General features: G+C 44.0%; 2 protein-coding genes across 2 annotated transcripts in view; both read right to left on the bottom strand.

The window, feature by feature from the left end:
• The window catches only part of LOC127529379 (uncharacterized), a 773,396-nt gene that overhangs the window by 36,283 nt on the left and 716,157 nt on the right, over positions 1-20,956 (bottom strand). The gene's annotated exons all lie outside the window — the stretch shown is intronic.
• The window catches only part of LOC114658702 (interferon-induced protein 44-like), a 33,245-nt gene continuing 15,988 nt past the window's right edge, over positions 3,700-20,956 (bottom strand). Inside the window, exons 4-8 of the mRNA XM_028810738.2 lie at positions 17,779-17,974; positions 17,160-17,312; positions 16,734-16,905; positions 9,336-9,436; positions 3,700-4,200 (exon numbers count right to left, since the gene is read on the bottom strand). Of these exons, the coding sequence (XP_028666571.1) occupies positions 4,021-4,200; positions 9,336-9,436; positions 16,734-16,905; positions 17,160-17,312; positions 17,779-17,974 (802 nt within the window). The 3' untranslated portion in view covers positions 3,700-4,020. The remainder of the gene's footprint in view (positions 4,201-9,335; positions 9,437-16,733; positions 16,906-17,159; positions 17,313-17,778; positions 17,975-20,956) is intronic.

Below are 20,956 nucleotides of genomic sequence, written 5' to 3'. Positions count from 1 at the left end.
GGTAGAAACAGACCATGACCACAAAATGGACATGATAACTTTTAGGCCTTTCCCACTCATTAGGATTTTCCCAGTTTCCTCGCTAGCACAGACATTGCACATTCATTGTACAGTTAGTTTCACCACATCTTCTTTCTCTTAACACTCTGATTTATTTAAATGTATTTAACAATGTGTTGCAAGCGCTAATTATTTAATCGTTTCAGTTCTTTGGGTTTTTGTGCTGCTGTTTAGATTTGTGTCTAGATACTGGCCGTTAATTATTCTGTGCATTTTGTGCATACTTTATTATTACAATTTTCCCCTACAATGATATTTGGAAAGTCCTCAATATTTTAAACTTTACTTGCATTGTTTCATGTCGGGTCCTGTGACCGTGCAGGTCCTGCTCCATGCTCCCTCTTCCAATTTTGGGAGATGAGCTGTTTAATGAGGTCAAATCACACTGGGAGCCAGGAAATGGTGAAAAAGGCCTTCCCAGATAGCAGCCGCAAGTGGGCCACATCTGGTTTAAAACTGGCACCTCTGGTTCACTTCTGGCAGCGACATGATGAATGAATCCGCCAAATCAGCTTCTGGTACGGCATATGTGGGCCAGTACTGGGCCATTAGCATAGTTCTACGATAGGATGCATGACTCAGAATAGGGCAGTGCAGGCTCATGGTGAGGTGTCTTTAAAATAAAATGCAATATTTACAGTTAACATATGTCAATTTATGGGGGTCTTTTCATTTCAAGAAGATGGTGTGGTTAAGAGCCGGCTTCAAACATGCGTGTAAATATCAGACTGACCACGGAGTTTTTTATTTTTTTATTTGAGAAGTCTCGTTTCTTTGTGACAAGTACAAACAAAACACATCTCAAGGATGAAATATCGTGAACTTTACAAACTTTTTCCAAATTTTAAACACTATAAACGGCCAGCAGAATTTTTGACAAGTATCCAGTATCTGCCATGACTGCTTTCAGCCTTTCTGTGGATTTGAATTTTCTCAAACTGTGCTTTAAAAAAAAAAAAGGTAATTTCTTTGATTGACATTGGGGCCAGCCATTGAGATAACTATGGGACTGCCGTGTGACGTTCACGTTAGCCAATGATGGAACACCTTGAGTAACGAACAGTTCAGACAGACACTAAAGTTTGTAGTTGGCTGATGGTGAAGCGGTAAGTTAATATTCGATTATTTAACATATTATGTGTTGGTTATTATCGTTCATGTTAAAATGTTTCAATTATGAAAAGCGGAACCAATTAATTGTATAGTATGCAAGGTGCTGTAACCTGCTTAAACTGTTATATAAGCCATTTTTAAATTATTCGGCGCGCTGTTTTTTTTTTAATTAAATACTTATGATATCCAGATATTAAATATAATAAGTGATGATGAAGGCAAGCAAGTAACGTTAAAATTCGGGAATTAATTTTAGCACGTGAAATATTAACTTTTAAACCGCTTAGAAACATTGAGATTTTTCGCTGTTAGTGCGTTTAGTTAACATGAGTGGAAGTGCAAACGTAAAAACCTGCGAATGTGAGTTTATTTTTATAGAGTGAAAGCCGCGCAATGGTGGAGGTGGCATCAAATTTTAACTTTGTTAAGGTATGTCTTGACAAATAATGAGTGCTCAATTGGAGCTTTTACAATGTTCCAACCAGACCCTAACCCTAACCCTAACCCTAAATTTAGTGTTTTTATTAAAAATACTTAAACAAAACCAAAACAGTGTCCATAGTGCAGTGCTCAAAGTTAATAATAAATAATCCATAGAAACAGGTGCAATAAGTGGAGGTTAAAAATCATTAAATAATCCTTAAAAATGATGTTAAAAAATCAACAGGCTGGAAGTAGTCCCTTGTTTAAAAAGCACGATGTGTTCCCCATTCAACTGGCGGCTCCCCTGCTTCTCCCATACGGGCCCAGCAACATGGGAGTCGCCCTATCAGCAGGTGCAGCTGACCTTACTTCTGTCCGGTTGACTTTCGTCCCCTGGCTCTGTACAGCTACCTTACCGGAATGAGACTCACCCTCCCAAGCCTCCTTGCCTCCCACAGTGAGTCATCCATACTTCCAGAAACAGCTCAGCTGGAGTGACCACTTCTAATTGCTCCTCGCTGAGTGTTGGCCACACACTGCTCCTTAGGGGCTCTCCATCCCAGCAGCCTGCTCTCGCTCTTTCTCTCACACTCTCTCAATCTCTCACTGGTTTCTACGGCCTCCTGCCTTCTTTTCTTCTTCACCTCCATTTTCTACCATTTTTCCTTTCTTTTTTTCTCCCCTCTGCACTTGAACTAATCCTTTTTATAATGGGGACGTGGCACAGGTGTGGCACTTAGCAACTCCCGACATCAGTTATGGACACGGGTGATCCCGCACCCATGCACTTCAGTTTGTAAACGCCCACTCCCGCATCGCGCCCATCTTAAGTCACCTGTTCATTGTTGAGAGGTTCTTCCTTCTCGACGATCTTCTCACCAGTCCTCAAAAACAGATGAAAGACCTTAGTAAGAAACTAGCGAAAAGAGAGTGACTGAAACTCTTACCATTTAATCTGAAGAAACTGGTCCTAGATCTTTCTTCATAATTTATACCTAAAGTTCAACATTTAATTTATGGACTGATATTACTGCACTCTATTTATGTCAATCAGGTTCAAACTACTTGTTTCCCATCTGTTTAAACACATTTGTGATCCTGGATTCAATTCAGAGTTATACTCTGTTATGTCACTTTCAGGCTGGTCTTGGGCTGCACCCTTAACTCCTTGTTTCCTGTGCAGTTTGCTCATGACTCCTCCCACCTCTGTTTGTTGCTAAGCAACACAACTGACATTGACATGTGATGGGAAGGGCCTGTCCAGTATTTTATTTTGTGGCCCATCTTTTGTTTAAAGTTCTGCATTATTTTTTGGATACTTCAGCCTTTTTTGGTCTTACCTTACCTGCTTCTCCTAACTCTCTTCCTGCCTGCTTACCCTGATCTGCATCGCCATGAAGATGTCTGCAGTGTGCTGGGACGTCGCTCTACTCACTGGTTTCATGGCTTGGCTTCCTCTACACTGATGTCAATGGCCTGAGCTATGGAGGTAATAGCCGATCTCAAGGTGCCATTAGACAGTCGGGAGGATGCGCTGATATAGCGTTTTTTCATACCCACCACACAGCAAACCACCCAGTTTGGGACCCGACTGCAACCGTGCAATGGGTGACACCTCAGCAACACAGTGGAAGAGTGTGAGGTTTTTTTTTTACGTTGGCTGGAGTGTCAACTCCCAAGTTTTCCCTGCAAGTTGGACAGTGTATTCACGATATTTTGGGTAATTATTGGTGTAGGGAGCAATCTGACTCTTAAGTCCACTTTCATCTCTTAGTCTTAATTTCTTCCTGGTCCCTTTGGACCCCAAGCCTTCCAATCATTTTACAGCAAGGTTCAAATTGTGTTTAGAACTGGTATTGGCTGTGTGATCCCATCAAAGAAGGATATGAATCCATACCACAAGAGCCTAGATGGGGAAATTTACAGAAAACTATATGTGCGGTACACATAAAGTCTATAAAGTGGCACCATTGTGAAGCCAGGCAGAGAAATGTGACAAAAGTGTTAGAAATGAGTGTGAATTTTAGGAGCAGAACTTCACTTTGAACCCTGAACCACTTGCTTCTTCCTGATGACTTAACTTGTAACAAATTTATGCACAGAAATATTTGAGCATTTATTTTGACAGTCAGAGTAAAATAATGTTAAAAACAGTTAAAAATACAAATTAGTAAGTAAAGATAATACAGTTTCATGACAACCAAGTTGCTTAGTGCTTAGACTTTTAGGTGTTCCCTCAGGACCAAGATGGCTTGCTGACTCTTTAATGGAGTCCTGCGCTTAACAAAGAGCCCCGGGGCTTTATTACCGTTACAATACATCTGGATTAGTCAAGCTGTGACATTGTGTGTTCTGGGTATCTGTTGCCCCCATGGGCTCCCAACTATAGCCCATACAGAAGAGAGGCGAGAAGACCATGAGACTTCAATCATAGCCAACGTCACCAAAATCATCGAAGAAGTTGTCGGCAAAGCGCAGCATCTGAACGACAGTGTTTAGCAGCAGAGCATCAGTGTTGTCATCCAGATCCACGTCAATTGAATAATTCCGGACGGGGACCACACAAGAAATAGGAATTCCAATGCGTGCTGCAACCTCATGGATCTGCAACAGAGATACAGTGTGTTAGTCCCCCCAGCATACAGCTCAGCCCTTGCTTAGCCAGTCCCAACTTCTTGTCCACTGAAGTCCTCCTCGTTCCCTATGTCAGTTATTTTTTATTCTGCGGGATTATTATAAACATCCTGTTAGCCTTTATAACAGCTTCTGTCCACTGTCTTAAAGTAGATTGCGACCTGCCCACTACAACTCCTACATCCTTCTCGTAAACAGTGATGAATAGCATTGTCTCTATAGTAAAGAAATACTCCACCTGAAAATTATATTTACCCCAAGTAGTTAGCAGTGATGGCAAAAAAAAAAATCAAAATCTCATGTTTTCATACAGAATGAAGAGAAAAATGTTTATTATATAATAGACTCCAATGCTGACCAATGCTGTACAACAACAAATGACATCAAGAACATCCATGGATAAAAGAAAAGAAAACTTCATGTTCCTCTTGTCACATAATCCACTTGTCAAATATCCAGTCATACAGTGCATCCAGAAAGTATTCCCAGCGCTTCATCACTTTTTCCACATTTTGTTATGTTACAGCCTTATTCCAAAATGGATTAAATTAATTTTTTTCCTCAGAATTCTACACACAACACCCCATAATGACAACGTGAAAAAAGTTTACTTGAGATTTTTGCAAATTTATTAAAAATAAAAAAATTGATAAAGCACATGTACATAAGTATTCACAGCCTTTGCCATGAAGCTCCAAATTGAGCTCAGGTGCATCCCGTTTCCCCTGATCATCCTTGAGATGTTTCTACAGCTTCATTGGAGTCCACCTGTGGTAAATTCAGTTGACTGGACATGATTTAGAAAGGCACACACCTGTCTATATAAGGTCCCACAGTTGACAGTTCATGTCAGAGCACAAACCAAACATGAGGTCAAAGGAATTGTCTGTAGACCTCCGAGACAGGATTGTCTTGAGGCACAAATCTGGAGAAGGTTACAGAAAAATTTCTGCTGCTTTGAAGGTCCCAATGAGCACAGTGGCCTCCATCATCCGTAAGTGGAAGAAGTTCGAAACCACCAGGACTCTTCCTAGAGCTGGCCGGCCATGTAAACTGAGCGATCGGGGAGAAGGGCCTTAGTCAGGGAGGTGACCAAGAACCTGATGGTCACTCTGTCAGAGCTCCAGAGGTCCTCTGTGGAGAGAGGAGAACCTTCCAGAAGGACAACCATCTCTGCAGCAATCCACCAATCAGGCCTGTATGGTAGAGTGGCCAGACAGAAGCCACTCCTTAGTAAAAGGCACAGGGCAGCCCGCCTGGAGTTTGCCAAAAGGCACCTGAAGGACTCTCAGACCATGAGAAAGAAAATTCTCTGGTCTGATGAGAAAAAGATTGAACTCTTTGGTGTGAATGCCAGACGTCACATTCGGAGGAAACCAGGCACCGCTCATCACCAGGCCAATACCATCCCAACAGTTAAGCATAGTGGTGGCAGCATCATGCTGTGGGGAACTGGGAGACTAGTCAGGATGAAGGGAAAGATGACTGCAGCAATGTACAGACACATCCTGGATGAAAACCTGCTCCAGAGCGCTCTTGACCTCAGACTGGGGCGACAGTTCATCTTTCAGTAGAACAATGACCCTAAGCACACAGCCAAGATATCAAAGGAGTGGCTTTAGGACAACTCTGTGAATCTTCTTGAGTGGCCCAGCCAGAGCCCAGACTTGAATCCGATTGAACATCTCTGGAGAGATCTTGAAATGGCTGTGCACCAGCGCTTCCCATCCAACCTGATGGAGCTTGAGAGGTGCTGCAAAGAGGAATGGGCGAAACTGGCCAAGGATAGGTGTGCCAAGCTTGTGGCATCATATTCAACAAGGTGCATCGACAAAGTATTGAGCAAAGGCTGTGAATACTTATGTACATGGGATTTTTTTATTTTTAATAAATTTGCAAAAACCTCAAGTAAACTTTTTTCACGTTGTCATTATGGGGTGTTGTGTGTAGAATTCTGAGGAAAAAAATAAATTTAATCCATTTTGGAATAAGGCTGTAACATAACAAAATGTGGAAAAAGTGATGCGCTGGGAATACTTTCTGGATTCACTGTATGTGCAAAACTCATGCATTTTTAGCTAAAATATTGTAATACAGATATTTCTGGAAAAATCAGCACACATCTTAAACAGAAAACACATTCCAATAACACTGCACCTCTCCCATTCATTCATTGGTCAAGAGTCCTGTCTCTCCCCACTCACATCCGAAGCTTGCTATCGAAGTGCTCTTCAAGTGTTGTGTCTGCACCCTTTCCACTCAATGGCCCGCAGGAGCTGCTTTTATAGTCAGCTTTCCCAGGTATTTCTGCCCCCTTGGATAGGTCTTGGCCACCAGAGGAACATGTTTCCCTCAGGTGAGAATCCAGGGTCCTACAATATTATAACAAACAACTCATCCAAGCACACACAAGAACGTCTGGCTGATGTCATCTAATAACAGGCTTATAGGTAGGATTAAGTTGGATCAGATTGTGCTCGGATCTACCTGGTTGTGCCACAGGTTTACATTTAAAGGCATGTAACGATTAAATAAAGCAGGTCCAACTTGTTGTGTCCATTAATGCAACGTGACACATACTGAAGGAAGTTTGTAGTTGTTTCTTTCAGAGTCCCCTGGTTAAAGTCTCCCTATATTACAACTGCACAGTCAGAATGAGTCATCTGTAGAGTTGGTAACAGAGTGATGACTATTGTCATTCTGTCTGTTTTCATGTATTTTGGTGTTACTGGAACAAAATATATTATCATTTTTGGGGCCAGAGAACATTTAAAAATAATTGTCATTTAAATTAATTGTAATTAGGTGCTGATGCTGTGAAAATTCACTTTACTGAAAAGTGTTTTCAGTAACAGATTACCTTTGTAAAGCGGTGAAGGCCTGTAGATACTTAGCTTGCTTGCCTTGTTTATTTGAAGCGATAATGTCTATGAGCCTCCAGACTTTAGGAATTTTTCCCCATGTGCAGTAATTTTTCAAAAATGCACATGAAGGGTTTTACCTACAGGTTGACTGATCTCCATAAGAATACTGGAAGAAATATCTTCAGATCACTGCAACTTGCTTGATTTCAAGCTGCATCTCTCACTCTACAATTTCCAAATCTATAAACGCCACCATACTAGTTCCGGTTGGTGGATTAACAACTTCATTAGAACATTAAGATATTAGAAAAATCTGGACAAGAACAGGCCATTCAGCCCAAGAAAGATCGCCTCCAAAATTACATTGAGTATACTGAAGGTCTCTAAAGTCCTCTGTACAACACTAGAGGACCAGTAGGCAGAGGACCACATGTCTGTTGTTCTCTGTGTGAAGAAAAAATTCCTCATGTTTGTATGAAAGTTATCCTTAACAACTTTCCAACTGTGTCCCTGTGTTCTTGATGAGTTCATTTTAAAGTCACTGTCTCAATCCACTGGACTAATTCCCTTCATAATTTTAGCTCAGCAAGTTTAGCTCAGCAATTTTAATCTTTCCTCTTAAATCATCCTCTGTAACCCTGGAATCACCAGTCTCTGGACCTTTTCTAGTGCTGCTATATCTTTTTTTATTGTTACCAAAAATGCACAAAGAACTCCAGATGAGGTCTCACCAGTGTGTTATAAAACTTAAGCATAACCTCCTCTGAGTTGTACTGTACACATCAGGGTGTTATATAACCTGACATTCCGTTATCCTCCATTATGGTTTCTGAACGCCGTCTGGAAGTTACATTAGAATATCAGAAGATTAGGAAGATTTAGATTTGAGCAGACCATTCAGCCTAACAAAGCTCGACATTCCTGTCCACTTCACTCTTCCAAAATAACATCAAGCCGAGGTCCCTGCAGTCCTCCCATCTACCACAGTACTTAGAACCACAGACACACAGAATAAGGGACCATGTGTGAAGAAAAACATCATAAAGTCACAGTCTTGATCCTCTGCTTTAAAAGAGAAAACTTATCAAAGGGAACTGAGAGCATTCATTATTCTACTATCAGTTTGTTTAATTCCTGATGCATTTCACTTCATCTTTTACTGTTCGTTGACTCCAAATAACGAAAGTAAAAGAAGTGCTGAAAAATGGAATTACCACTATGAGAGAATAAGGTGTGATCAAACCATCCACCAGTGAATGAAGTAAGTAGTCTTGTTGCTCTTGTACCAAAGAAAAATGGCAGCCTGAGAAATGAGTATGCATTGATTTTCGCTCATTTCAATTTGTATCCAATGCCACACATTGATAATTAGTTAGAAATTATTTTAAGGGCCAGTTTTATTATTATGTTAGATCTCTGCAAAGGAGATTAGTAAGTCCCCTTAGAAAGAACACTCCACAAAATATTCTGCTTTTCAAACACATCCTGGTTCATTTAATTTCACAATAATACCATTTGGTCTGTATGGAACACAAGCCACTTTTCACAATTTTATGTACAGAGTCCTTGAATGCTGTGAAGATTGCATCGCTGCTTATTTGGATGATGTGGTTACATTTAAAAACACATGGGAAGATCATCTTCAGCATCTGTGCCTTATTTTAATGAGAATTCATAAAGTTGGGCTAAACCTGAATCTGCATAAATGTGAATTGGGAAAGCATGACATACGTTACTTAGGCTATCAATTAGGAAAAGTACAGAATCAACTAAAAGTAGATAAGATAGAGGCCTATTCAGAAAAGTCCTCGACCTTAACGCTAAAAAGCAAGTGGGTTCCATTTTAGCCCTGATAGGATGGAGCACAAGATTCATTCCTCAATTTGCCTCTATTGCTGTACCATTAATAAACTCGACTATTAAGCCTGATACAAATCCCATGGAATGGACTAAGGAATATGAAAAATCATTTTCAGTTCTTACAACTATTTATGTACCTGTTATAAAAAGCCTAGATTTTACCCTAAGATTTGCTCCAGGCAGATGCATCTGCAGTAGGTATTATTTTATTTATTCTGTTTTAATAAAGACCACAACCACTCATCACTCTGGGTTATGCTACCATCTTAATCAGCGTGTTTCTTTTTATTTCCACCTAAAATGATTAGTAAAAAAATTCAGTTTGGTTACTTTAAAGATCCCAATCCCAAACCGAAGGTCCCATCCCGTCAGCAAACTTACCTTTTGTTGAATGAATCTGCTCCGATAAACATTTGTTATGTCCTCAGCCACCACAGGGCACGCCTCATCCACCTTGGTTAGCAGCACTAGCTGGGGTACACCTGTAGAGACAGAAGAATGAAGTGACCAGAGGGACAACACAGGACCAGCCTGAGCCTAAACTGTGACAGCAGTCCTTGGTGTAAACAGCAGGTCATAAGAGCATAAGAGCGATTGTGATGAGAATAGGCCACTTAGAACAAAAAACGTATCGCTCCTATTCACCTTGACTAATTGCAATAGCATCAGGTTGAAAGCTGAAGGTCTCTAAAAGTCCTAATGTCTACCACACTTTTTGGTCAGTTATTCTGTGGGCTCACCACCTATGGGAGGGGCCAAGGAGGTCGGGTGCAGTGTGAGTTGGGTGGTGGCCGAAGGCGGGGACCTTGGCGGTCCGATCCTCGGCTACAGAAACTGGCTCTTGGGACGTGGAATGTCACCTCTCTGAAGGGGAAGGAGCCTGTGCTAGTGCGCGAAGTTGAGAGGTTCCGGCTAGATATAGTCGGGCTCACCTCGACGCACAGCTTGGACTCTGGAACCAATCTCCTTGAGAGGGGCTGGACTCTCTATCACTCTGGAGTTGCCCCCGGTGAGAGGCGCCGAGCAGGTGTGGGTATACTTATTGCCCCCCAACTTGGAGCCTGTACATTGGGGTTTACCCCGGTGGACGAGAGGGTAGCCTCCCTTCGCCTTCGGGTGGGGGGACGGGTCCTAACTGTTGTTTGTGCGTATGCACCGAACAGCAGTTCGGAGTACCCACCCTTTTTGGAGTCCCTGGAGGGGGTGCTAGAGGGCATACCTTCTGGGGACTCCCTCGTTCTGCTGGGAGACTTCAATGCTCACGTGGGCAATGACAGTGAGACCTGGAAGGGTGTGATTGGGAGGAATGGCCCCCCTGATCTGAACCCGAGCGGTGTTTTGTTATTGGACTTCTGTGCTCGTCACGGATTGTCCATAACGAACACCATGTTCAAGCATAGGGGTGTTCATATGTGCACTTGGCACCAGGACACCCTAGGCCTCAGTTCGATGATCGACTTTGTGGTCGTGTCGTCGGACTTGCGGCCACATGTCTTGGACACTCGGGTGAAGAGAGGGGCGGAGCTGTCAACTGATCACCACCTGGTGGTGAGTTGGCTTCGATGGTGAGGGAGGATGCCGGTCAGGCGTGGTAGGCCCAAACGTGTTGTGAGGGTCTGCTGGGAACGTCTGGCAGAGCCCCCTGTCAGAAGTAGCTTCAACTCCCACCTCCAGCAGAACTTCGACCACATCCCGAGGGAGGTGGGGGACATTGAGTCCGAATGGGCCATGTTCCGTGCCTCTATTGTTGAGGCAGCTGACCGGAGCTGTGGCCGTAAGGTGGTCGGTGCCTGTCGTGGCGGCAATCCCCGAACCCGCTGGTGGACACCGGTGGTGAAGGATGCCGTCAAGCTGAAGAAGGAGTCCTACAGGACCCTTTTGTCCTGTGGGACCCCGGAGGCAGCTGATAGGTACCGGCAGGCCAAGCGGAATGCGGCTTTGGTGGTTGCTGAGGCAAAAACTCGGGCGTGGGAGGAGTTTGGGGAGGCCATGGAGAATGACTTTCGGACGGCTTCGAGGAGATTCTGGTCCACCATCCGGCGTCTCAGGAAGGGGAAGCAGTGCAGTGTCAACACTGTATATGGTGGGGATGGTGCACTGCTGACCTCGACTCGGGACGTTGTGGGTCGGTGGGGGGAATACTTCGAAGACCTCCTCAATCCCATTAACATGCCTTCCAATGAGGAAGCAGAGCCTGGGGACTCAGGGGTGGGCTCCCCCATCTCTGGGACTGAGGTCACCGAGGTGGTCAAAAAACTCCTTGGTGGCAGGGCCCCGGGGGTGGATGAGATACGCCCGGAGTTCCTCAAGGCTCTGGATGTTGTAGGACTGTCTTGGCTGACACGCCTCTGCAACATCGCATGGACATCAGGGACAGTGCCTCTGGATTGGCAGACCGGGGTGGTGGTCCCCCTCTTTAAGAAGGGGGATCGGAGGGTGTGTTCCAACTACAGAGGGATCACATTCCTCAGCCTCCCTGGAAAAGTCTATTCAGGGGTCCTGGAGAGGAGGGTCCGTCGGATAGTCGAGCCTCGGATTCAAGAGGAACAGTGTGGTTTTCGTCCTGGTCGCGGAACAGTGGACCAGCTCTATACCCTTAGCAGGGTCCTGGAGGGTGCATGGGAGTTTGCCCAACCAGTCTACATGTGTTTTGTGGACTTAGAAAAGGCATTCGACCGTGTCCCTCGGGGAATCCTGTGGGGGGTACTCCGAGAGTATGGGGTACCGGCCCCCCTGATAAGGGCTGTTCGGTCCCTGTACGATCAGTGCCAGAGCTTGGTCCGCATTGCCGGCAGTAAGTCGAACCCGTTTCCAGTGAGAGTTGGACTCCGCCAGGGCTGCCCTTTGTCACCGATTCTGTTCATAACTTTTATGGACAGAATTTCTAGGCGCAGCCAGGGTGTTGAGGGGGTCCGGTTTGGTGGGCTCAGGATTGGGTCGCTGCTTTTTGCAGATGATGTTGTCCTGTTTGCTTCATCAGGCCGTGATCTTCAGCTCTCTCTGGATCGGTTCGCAGCCGAGTGTGAAGCGGCTGGGATGAGAATCAGCACCTCCAAATCCGAGACCATGGTCCTCAACCGGAAAAGGGTGGAGTGCCCTCTCAGGGTTGGTAGCGAGATCCTGCCCCAAGTGGAGGAGTTCAAGTATCTCGGGGTCTTGTTCACGAGTGAGGGAAGAATGGAGCGTGAGATCGACAGGCGGATCGGTGCGGCATCCGCAGTAATGCGGGCGTTGCATCGGTCTGTCGTGGTGAAAAAGGAGCTGAGCCGCAAGGCGAAGCTCTCAATTTACCAGTCGATCTATGTTCCTACCCTCACCTATGGTCATGAGCTATGGGTAGTGACCGAAAGAACGAGATCATGAATACAAGAGGCTGAAATGAGTTTCCTCCGCAGGGTGTCTGGGCTTTCCCTTAAAGATAGGGTGAGAAGCTCAGTCATCCGGGAGGGGCTCAGAGTAGAGCCGCTGCTCCTCCACATCGAGAGGAGTCAGATGAGGTGGCTCGGGCATCTGATCAGGATGCCTCCTGGACGCCTCCCTGGTGAGGTGTTCCGGGCACGTCCAACCGGGAGGAGGCCCCGGGGAAGACCCAGGACACGCTGGAGGGACTATGTCTCTCGACTGGCCTGGGAACGCCTTGGGATTCTCCCGGAAGAGCTAGAAGAAGTGGCCGGGGAGAGGGAAGTCTGGGCATCTCTGCTCAAGCTGCTGCCCCCGCGACCCGACCTCGGATAAGCGGGAGACAATGGATGGATGGATGGATATTCTGTGTGTCTGTAGATATTTACATTTGTGCAAAATGTGTTCCCATGTTTTTGTTGCCAAATGTATTTTATAAGTCAATACCAGGCCATTGGCATGATTGGTAGTGGATATTGGTACTTACTGGCCATTGACACAACCGTTAGTGGGACCTAGTTGACCATTGGTCTTCACCAGTGCACTTCCTTTTGTGACCTCATCTGGGGCCACATGTATAAATGGTGCGTACGTACAAAAATGTTGCGTACTCCCATTTCTACACTCACATAGTGTATAAAAAATAAACTTGGCACAAAGCCACGCACATTTTCACGCCAGCTAAATCCCTGGCATATGCAAGTTCATCGCTCAGTTTTGCAAACTGGCGACACTCAGTGTCAAAGCAGTGCTTTTGTTCCAGTGTGGTTTCCTGACACGACTTTATCATATACTGTACACTGAAATTAACCGCATATTGTTTATTAGTTTAAGGCATCTGATTGTAATTAACCTGTAACAATATAATGGTCCACGGAATGGCCAAACTATTCCAAATACCATAGCTGCTTTAGCATTGTTACTCTCAAGCATTTATATCACTGTATCTGAGTGTGGAATCACAGCTCCACAGCACCTGATCGGAAAGAGAATTATCGGTATACAGCATCAAGCACATGCTGCCTCTGCCATACTGTCTATTTGAACTGCTCTTATACAACAAATGCTTCAGAGCCTTTCCTGTATGGACCTCGCGGTTCAGAAACAGTTTCATCACAAGAGCTATAAACGCAATCAATCAGTTCATCAAGTGCTCCTTGTAGAACTGTTTGTACTTATAAGTACAATTACCTCACTGTAAACTTGCACTACAGTTATAATATTGCACAACTTGAGCCACTTTACTGTGTAAAGTGCGTACTTACATATGATGATGATATAATTTTTAAGATGAAATGCAGCAAAATTTATTTATTACATTATACAGATAAAATGTTAACTTCATTTAAATAATCTATATTTTTAATAATTAAACATGTGAGGACACGGTTTCGTTCAGGGATTGTTCCTGCCTCATGCTGTATTCTTGCTTTGACTGGCACAACCCTGGATGGTTAGCTAGATGGAATAATTAACAAGTACTACGAAGATATTTCAATGTTCCTTAAAAGTTTTGAAGAATTGGTGTTCTAAGCTTACAGATGGCTTAACGTCTATTACTGAGCTGATTGTTTGGTGATTGGTTATTTGGAGAAAGAAAAGGAAGGACAGGAATTGGGGGTTAGTACGTTTGAGACAGTACTGCTGCAATAAATTATTTCGTCAAAGGTCGTGCACAGTGCAGCAAGCATCTTGTGGAATGTAGGAACAATCTCTGGACATGGCGCCGGCTCGTCACTATTACTGCACCACCGTGTGCCCATGTTTAATAACATGCTTTAATTCCTATCATCATGAAAATGATAACAAGTATACATCTCAGTATTTACTGTAATTATTCAGAGAACTGTAATATCATGAATGTAATGGATTCTGTGTTCTGTCGGATGAAGAGAAAGCCCATTTAAGAAGCACGTAGTGATTCACACACATAGAGCACATAGAAGAACATATACAATTCAAGGCATTTAATGTGCTACTTTAGTTACGATGGGATTTGAGAAACTAGTAAATGAAACGATTTTAAAATGAAGTTTATGACGTTCTACTTTAATGGCAAAATAAACTACGTGATTAAAGTGGAAATTTCGAGATTAAAGTTCTGTGCTTTTTTTCACAGTACCCTAATACATTTACATATGACTCTCAGAATGTGGGCTACAACTCGCCTTTTCACGCTGACTTTGATATCTGACAACTTCTTTTTTATTTTGGGCACTGTGCGACTTTGTGAACTTGAACTTTCGAGTTCCTCCGACACTTTATGTCACTTGGTCAGCTTCTTTTTGTTGTTTATATCACTGTTTAAACCAACAAATAATACGTTTTTCTATGCCTCCACTTGGTATTTGCTGAAATTCTTCTATTTTCCCCCGTGCTTTTGCCATTGCCTTTTCACAGAACTCTGAGCTTAAGGGCTATTTATATTGATTTGCATATTAAAGGAGGGTAATTCTGGGAGGAGATGGGGTGGGGTGGCAGTCACGTGCACATGTGTTACATTTCACACTGACCAGGATTTATGTAACAGAAGAAAGTGAAAGTTGGCGTACTCACAGATTTATGCATCTGGATTTTTTTGTGTGTACGCACATTTCTGCTTTTGTCCGTACGCCATGTTTTAGTGTGAATTCTACACATGCCATTATGCATGAGGCCCCTGGTTGTGGCCCTGTCGCTGGTTTCTAGTCCCTTTGTAGCTGGGCAATGTGGACTAGTGGTTACTGCATTGTATCTCAAAGCCCACACTTGCTGACTACTTATCCACCAGTGACTTAATGGGTGACATTGAGTGAGTTGACCTCACTGGCCAGGAAACATGCTGGAGAAAATAGGGAAAACATTGGGCTACAAAACAGCACAGTGGTTAACACTGCTGTCACACCTCCTGGTATTTGGGTTAACACTCGTGGGTAGAGTGGATTCCCCTCATATTCGAAAAGAGTGTCACTATTGGTTGACTTCAACCAGCTTTTCACTCACTTATTCAGATACACAGTTGTTGATCTGGACTATCCTGGCAGCAACATGAGCAAGGCAGTGTCCAGTCCTGGATTAGGTGATGGTCAACTATGGGACATGCCTACATACACACACCACCCACATACACAAACACACACTGGGCCAATCTCATACCCTCAAAGAGATAGACCAGCTTCTCCTTGGATTGTGGGACAACACCAAACCTCAAATTATAATATAGCAGTCCACATTTGAACTTAACTGACTACTTTCAAACAGTCTACATTGAGGGTGCACATCAAAAGACTGGTGGTCTGTTCTGGGCTGGTCCCTTCTTCGTACCCATTGAGTTCAGTCCAGGACAGACTCCATATATCTACAAGTCTTTAGTGGTGAACCATACTTGTGATTTATAAGTCCCTTTGACTAAAAAGGTTTGCCGGATGATTATATGTGAATATCATGTCACCACCACACTTTCTGCCCCATGCCTCTTTTGACAGGCAGAGGCGGCCTTTGGGGGTGGCGACTTGGGCAATCGCCCCCGGCCCCGCGCCTGAGGGGGGCCCCGCGATAGGAGATTCTTTTGTCACCGTCAGCTCATCATACAAATATGCGGGGCCTCTGCAAGACATTCAAATCCGTTATAGACTGAAATACGGTATGTGATGGATTTCTTCTGATTCCTGTGACCGTTGCGAGTGCGGAAAGAAGCTTTTCAAACTTGAAAATTATCAAAAATTATCTGCGAGCAACAATGTCGTAAAACAGACTGTGCAGTTTAGCTATTTTGTCAATTGAAAAGGAACTTGCCTCAACATTGGACTACAAGGATCTTATCAACGATTTTGCTCAGCGAAAAGCCAGAAAAGTGGACTTCCGTCTGTGACTGTCAAAGCAGCTGTTTGGTAAGTGTTCGTTTTATTACAAGTGTTCTGGTTCTCCGTAATTAAATAAATTTGCCAACTCCAGCAGGTTCGGCAGAAACGACTGTTATCTAGTTTGTTAATTTTGCATGCAAAATGTTTCTGAATCATTAATTAAGTTGGTTAAAGGCAACTAAACCAATATAAGGACAATTATAATACGTAATGTAATCAAACGGCCAATGGTACCTACATAAGGCACCATGTTTTTTAACAATAATAAGGCGTACAGCATTAGAGGCGGACAAGCCCGTGAGCGTGGTGGTACGGTACATAGCCTACACTTATGGCTCTCTGCCCCGCATATGACACTCGCCCAAGGCCCCGCGTACTACTAAGGCCGCCTCTGTGACAGGCATCTCCTGGTTAAACACACTAAAGTGTAAAACTGGGCCAGAGGAAGCCTTCAGTTGTTATGCAGTGTGTCCCCTACAGGTGGTACTATGGCCTTTTCCTTACTTTGCCCTGATTGGCTGGTGTCACTCTAACTTACTCAGAAGGTTCAGTTTGCTGCGGACAGCCTGTAGCTTCTCTTCCATCCTGGCAGACATGAGCTTGACTTTGCAAGCATCAATCACAAAGGCCACACAGTGGATTTTGTCCTTCAGCTGGACAGCCTTGATGTACCCCGGCGTGTCTGCCTGAATTGGAGCAGATGGATTGAACTGTAGAAAAGAAAAAATGAGAAAAGCAAAAAGCTGTCAGCCCTCAGACCCCAATGATTCCTACAATTTGGTGGGATATGAGTGATGGACAACTCGACTGACAGTGCAGAGATGTCTACCATCAGCTCAATCACTCCACTTCACTGTATTATGTGTGAAGTAATGCACTCTCATTCCCAGACAAAAACTAAAGTGGCAAAAGAACTAAGAATTTACAGATCTGAAAGTTACATCATTAATGTGCTGGGCCTTACTTGGTATCGATCTGGAATGTGACCGTTAACGATGCTGCAAATGTCCTCCAGGTCCATTCCTGAATTATTTGTCTCCTCCAAACCCATTGTGTCACATAAAATGATGGGAAGCAGTTTGCCTTCACGGCCGGACTTGATAGAATATGTTCGAAACTGTGAAAAGAGAGAGACAATCTTGAGAGCCATCCCAGAAGACACTGTGGATTCACACCATGAGCCATCTCAATTCACAGAGTTGCACTGTGGTAACTGGTGATAGCCTCAGAGCTGTCTATTCAGTCATCACCTTACTGTGCAGCACAGTCACAACAGTCCACCTGTCCACAGTGGAAAAGCTGACGACTATGCCAAGTGTGTTGCTGTGGACTCACCACGAGTTATCTAAGTTTGAAGATCTTACTGTGGTAACTGCCTGTGGTGTGTTACCTAAGCGAGATCTCCATCAACTGTGAACGCAGGGACAGGGTTAGGGTGAGCTGTGAGCAATGCAAAGTGGAGCACTTTGGTGACGCCAGCAGAGTTCGCTCTCTCTCTCACTCAGTGCCCACCATACTGCGCTGATTCGCCACCACAGGAAACACACAAGGGGGTGCTTGATACACACATTCACTTGCCTCACCTTCTTGGTCAGGCTGGACACAGAACTCCCAGCAATTGCCTGGCTGGTCACATGACCTCGAAATGTAGAATTAATCGAATTGAAGAAGCTGGATTTCCCAGCACCGATGGGACCAATGAGCAGAATCCGAGCTTGTGTGACGGAGTTGATTGGAGGCTTGTATGAACGAATGAAGTCCATCATTTGTGCTTTCTTTCTGTTTGAAAAACAAACCAATCTTGGTCACTTTCAGTTTAAAATGTTGTCCAGTCTTTTGAGGCATGAGATCACTCAGCCTGGTGTCTGGAATGCCTACCGGGGTGTCTCAGTCATGCCAGGCAAATTTCATCCAATCAGTATGTTGGGGAGCACAGCCAAGGACAAGAGGACATCTTACAATGTCTTATCTAAACTGACAGATATCAGACTGGAAAGGTAAATGTTTGGCTCAGGCGAGAAAGCAGGTGAATATTCAAAACAGCATGAGACAGCTAAGCAAATAAAAGCTCATCTAATGAGGAAATGGAGAGTACAGCCAAGAGAAGAGAACAGTAGTAGGCCTAGTCTAACTTGGCACATACCATACCAGCTAGGCCAAGTTGGCCGATAAATGCAGAGAGCTTATCCAAAGTTCTGCTTAGCCAAATGAGACACAGTTTGGATCAGGCAAACGCCAGGCAAGCTTAAAATGATTCAGTGACAAGCTAGATATGAAAAAGGACAACCTACCATGGTGAATCTAAACCTAACTGGACCCAGTCCAGCTACTTAAATGCTGGATAACTCATTCAAGGGAGGAGAACACACCTTAGACACATTAGACTAACCAGACAGATATGAGCGAAGATAAGCTAGACAAGGGGAAGCCCCATTTCACCTAAGAGACATGTTGTGTCGTATGAGCATTGGCCAGTTCAGGTAAGCCTCAACTAAGGCTAAAACCAAGTTGGGACAGCTGAGCCTAACCAGAGATGGCCCCACTACCTAAATAATGGGCAGCCCAGTCAAACAGAAGACAACAAACTTTAGATGGATTGGACTAACCAGTCAAGCATTAGCTAAAACAAATTAGATAAAAGGAAGAGTAAGAGATTGAGAGAGAGTTGAACTTAACATAATATGACAATATGAGATATGCCAGTCAGATAAACCTCAGCTAAACTGATAGAAAATGTCAAATTGGACTTGGGAGATCTCAATCCAGATAGATATGAGAGACAATATAGATAGACATTGATACGTTCAAGAGAAACAGAGACTGGACAGTGTGACCTAAAGCTAGAGAGATTACCCCCAAAGTCCTGCTCAGCCAAATAAGACACAGGTCAGTCCAGGCAATCACCAGGTAGACATGAAGCCTAAAAATGAAGTCGTAGCTAAACTTGGGACAGCTCAAACTTATGGGATAACTGAGGCTAATGGTATACAGCCCAGCTACCTAAATACTGGGCAGCTCAGACAAATTGAGGACAACACACCTTGAAAGTATTAAACTAACCAGACAGACATGAGCTAAGGTAAGCTAGACATGAGTGAGAACTGCCCTTACCATAACAGACATGTCAGCCAGATGAGAAATGGCCAATTCAGATGCACCTCAGAAAAGGCTAAAGACAACATCCAGGCTTGAAACAGCTAAGCCAAACTGAACATGGTCCACTTACCTGAAAACTGGGAAGCTTAGTGAAAGAGAGGACAATGCACTTTAGATTGATTGAAGTACAGTGGAACCTCGATTCACAAATGTCTCGGTACACGTACAAATCGGTTTACAACCAAAAAGTTTGCCAAACTTTTGCCTCGGTTCACGACCACACACTCGGTATACAAACAAGTCAGTTTCCCTTTCGGTTTGTGCACACCGATGATTTCCGCACGTGTTGCGTTGTTCTCGGTCAGACGTGTGTGCTTGCACGTGCGTACGTGCTTTCACTGTGAACTCTTTGTGCTCTATTTCATTTCCCTTCCAGTTCGTACGCGCCGATTACTGTATGTAAGCACGTGTTCAGCCTCTCCCTGTTCATTGTTCTCAGTCAGACGTGCGTGCTTTACCTGTGCTCTACAGTATTTCGTGTGCTTTTGCAGTTAACCATGGCTTCTAAGCACTGTAACCTCCTCTCCACCCAGTTCCTCCTCACTTTATGCCAGAACTTGACTCATGCAAGGTTAGTTTTCTTGGTGGTTTATGGTTAGTTTTTGTATTACAGATTTTTCAAATGTTCATTTTTCGGTTCGTAGTGTGAATTGTTGCAATGTTACTTTTCTTGGTGGTTTATTAAATTACGGATTTTTCAAATGTTCATTTTTTTTCCTGTGCTTAAAACTCATTAAAAAAAATTGTTTACTGCGATCTGGTCGTAAGGCTATTAGCGTGAACTCCTGCAATGTTAGTTTTCTCTGTTGTTCAAGGTTTTTTCAGTGTTATTCAATGTTTTTACATTTAGTTTACTATTACAATGTGCATTCTATGGTGTAATTAACTATTTTTGATGCTTAAAAATCTATATATACATACGGGGGCGGCACGGTGGTGCAGTGGGTAGACCTGGGGACCTGGGTTCAATTCCCTGGTCCTCCCTGCGTGGAGTTTGCATGTTCTCCCCGTGTCTGCGTGGGTTTCCTCCCACAGTCCAAAGACATGCTGGTTAGGTGGATTGCCGATTCTAAATTGGCCCTAGTGTGTGCTTGGTGTGTGGGTGTGTTTGTGTGTGTTCTGCGGTGGGTTGGCACCCTGCCCGGGATTGGTTCCTGCCTTGTGCCCTGTGTTGGCTGGGATTGGCTCCAGCAGACCCCTGTGACCCTGTGTTCGGATTCAGCGGGTTGGAAAATGGATGGATGGATGGATGGATATTTACATACAGTTCGTATGGTCTGGAATGGATTAATTGTATTTACATACAATCCTATGGGGGAAATTACTTCAGTTCACGACCAAATCGGTTTACGACCAGAGTTTTGGAACAAATTATGGTCGTGAACCGAGGTTCCACTGTAACTGGATATGTGTGAGCTATGTCAAACTACACAAGTGACAAAGCAAGACTGTTTGCTACTTAACACAAGGGACGGGTGTCACATGAGGCCTTGACCAGTTCAGATAAAAGTCAGCTAAGACTACCATACAACCGGAGTTTGGACAGTTTTGCCCACTAGATATGCGTCAGATCCACCATGTTAAGTTCTAAACAAACAGAGACTG

The sequence above is a fragment of the Erpetoichthys calabaricus genome, chromosome 10 (genome assembly GCF_900747795.2).
Source record: "Erpetoichthys calabaricus chromosome 10, fErpCal1.3, whole genome shotgun sequence".
Classification (NCBI taxonomy): domain Eukaryota; kingdom Metazoa; phylum Chordata; class Cladistia; order Polypteriformes; family Polypteridae; genus Erpetoichthys; species Erpetoichthys calabaricus.
Note: the sequence above shows the minus strand (reverse complement) of the source record. Positions and strands in the feature narration are given on the sequence as shown.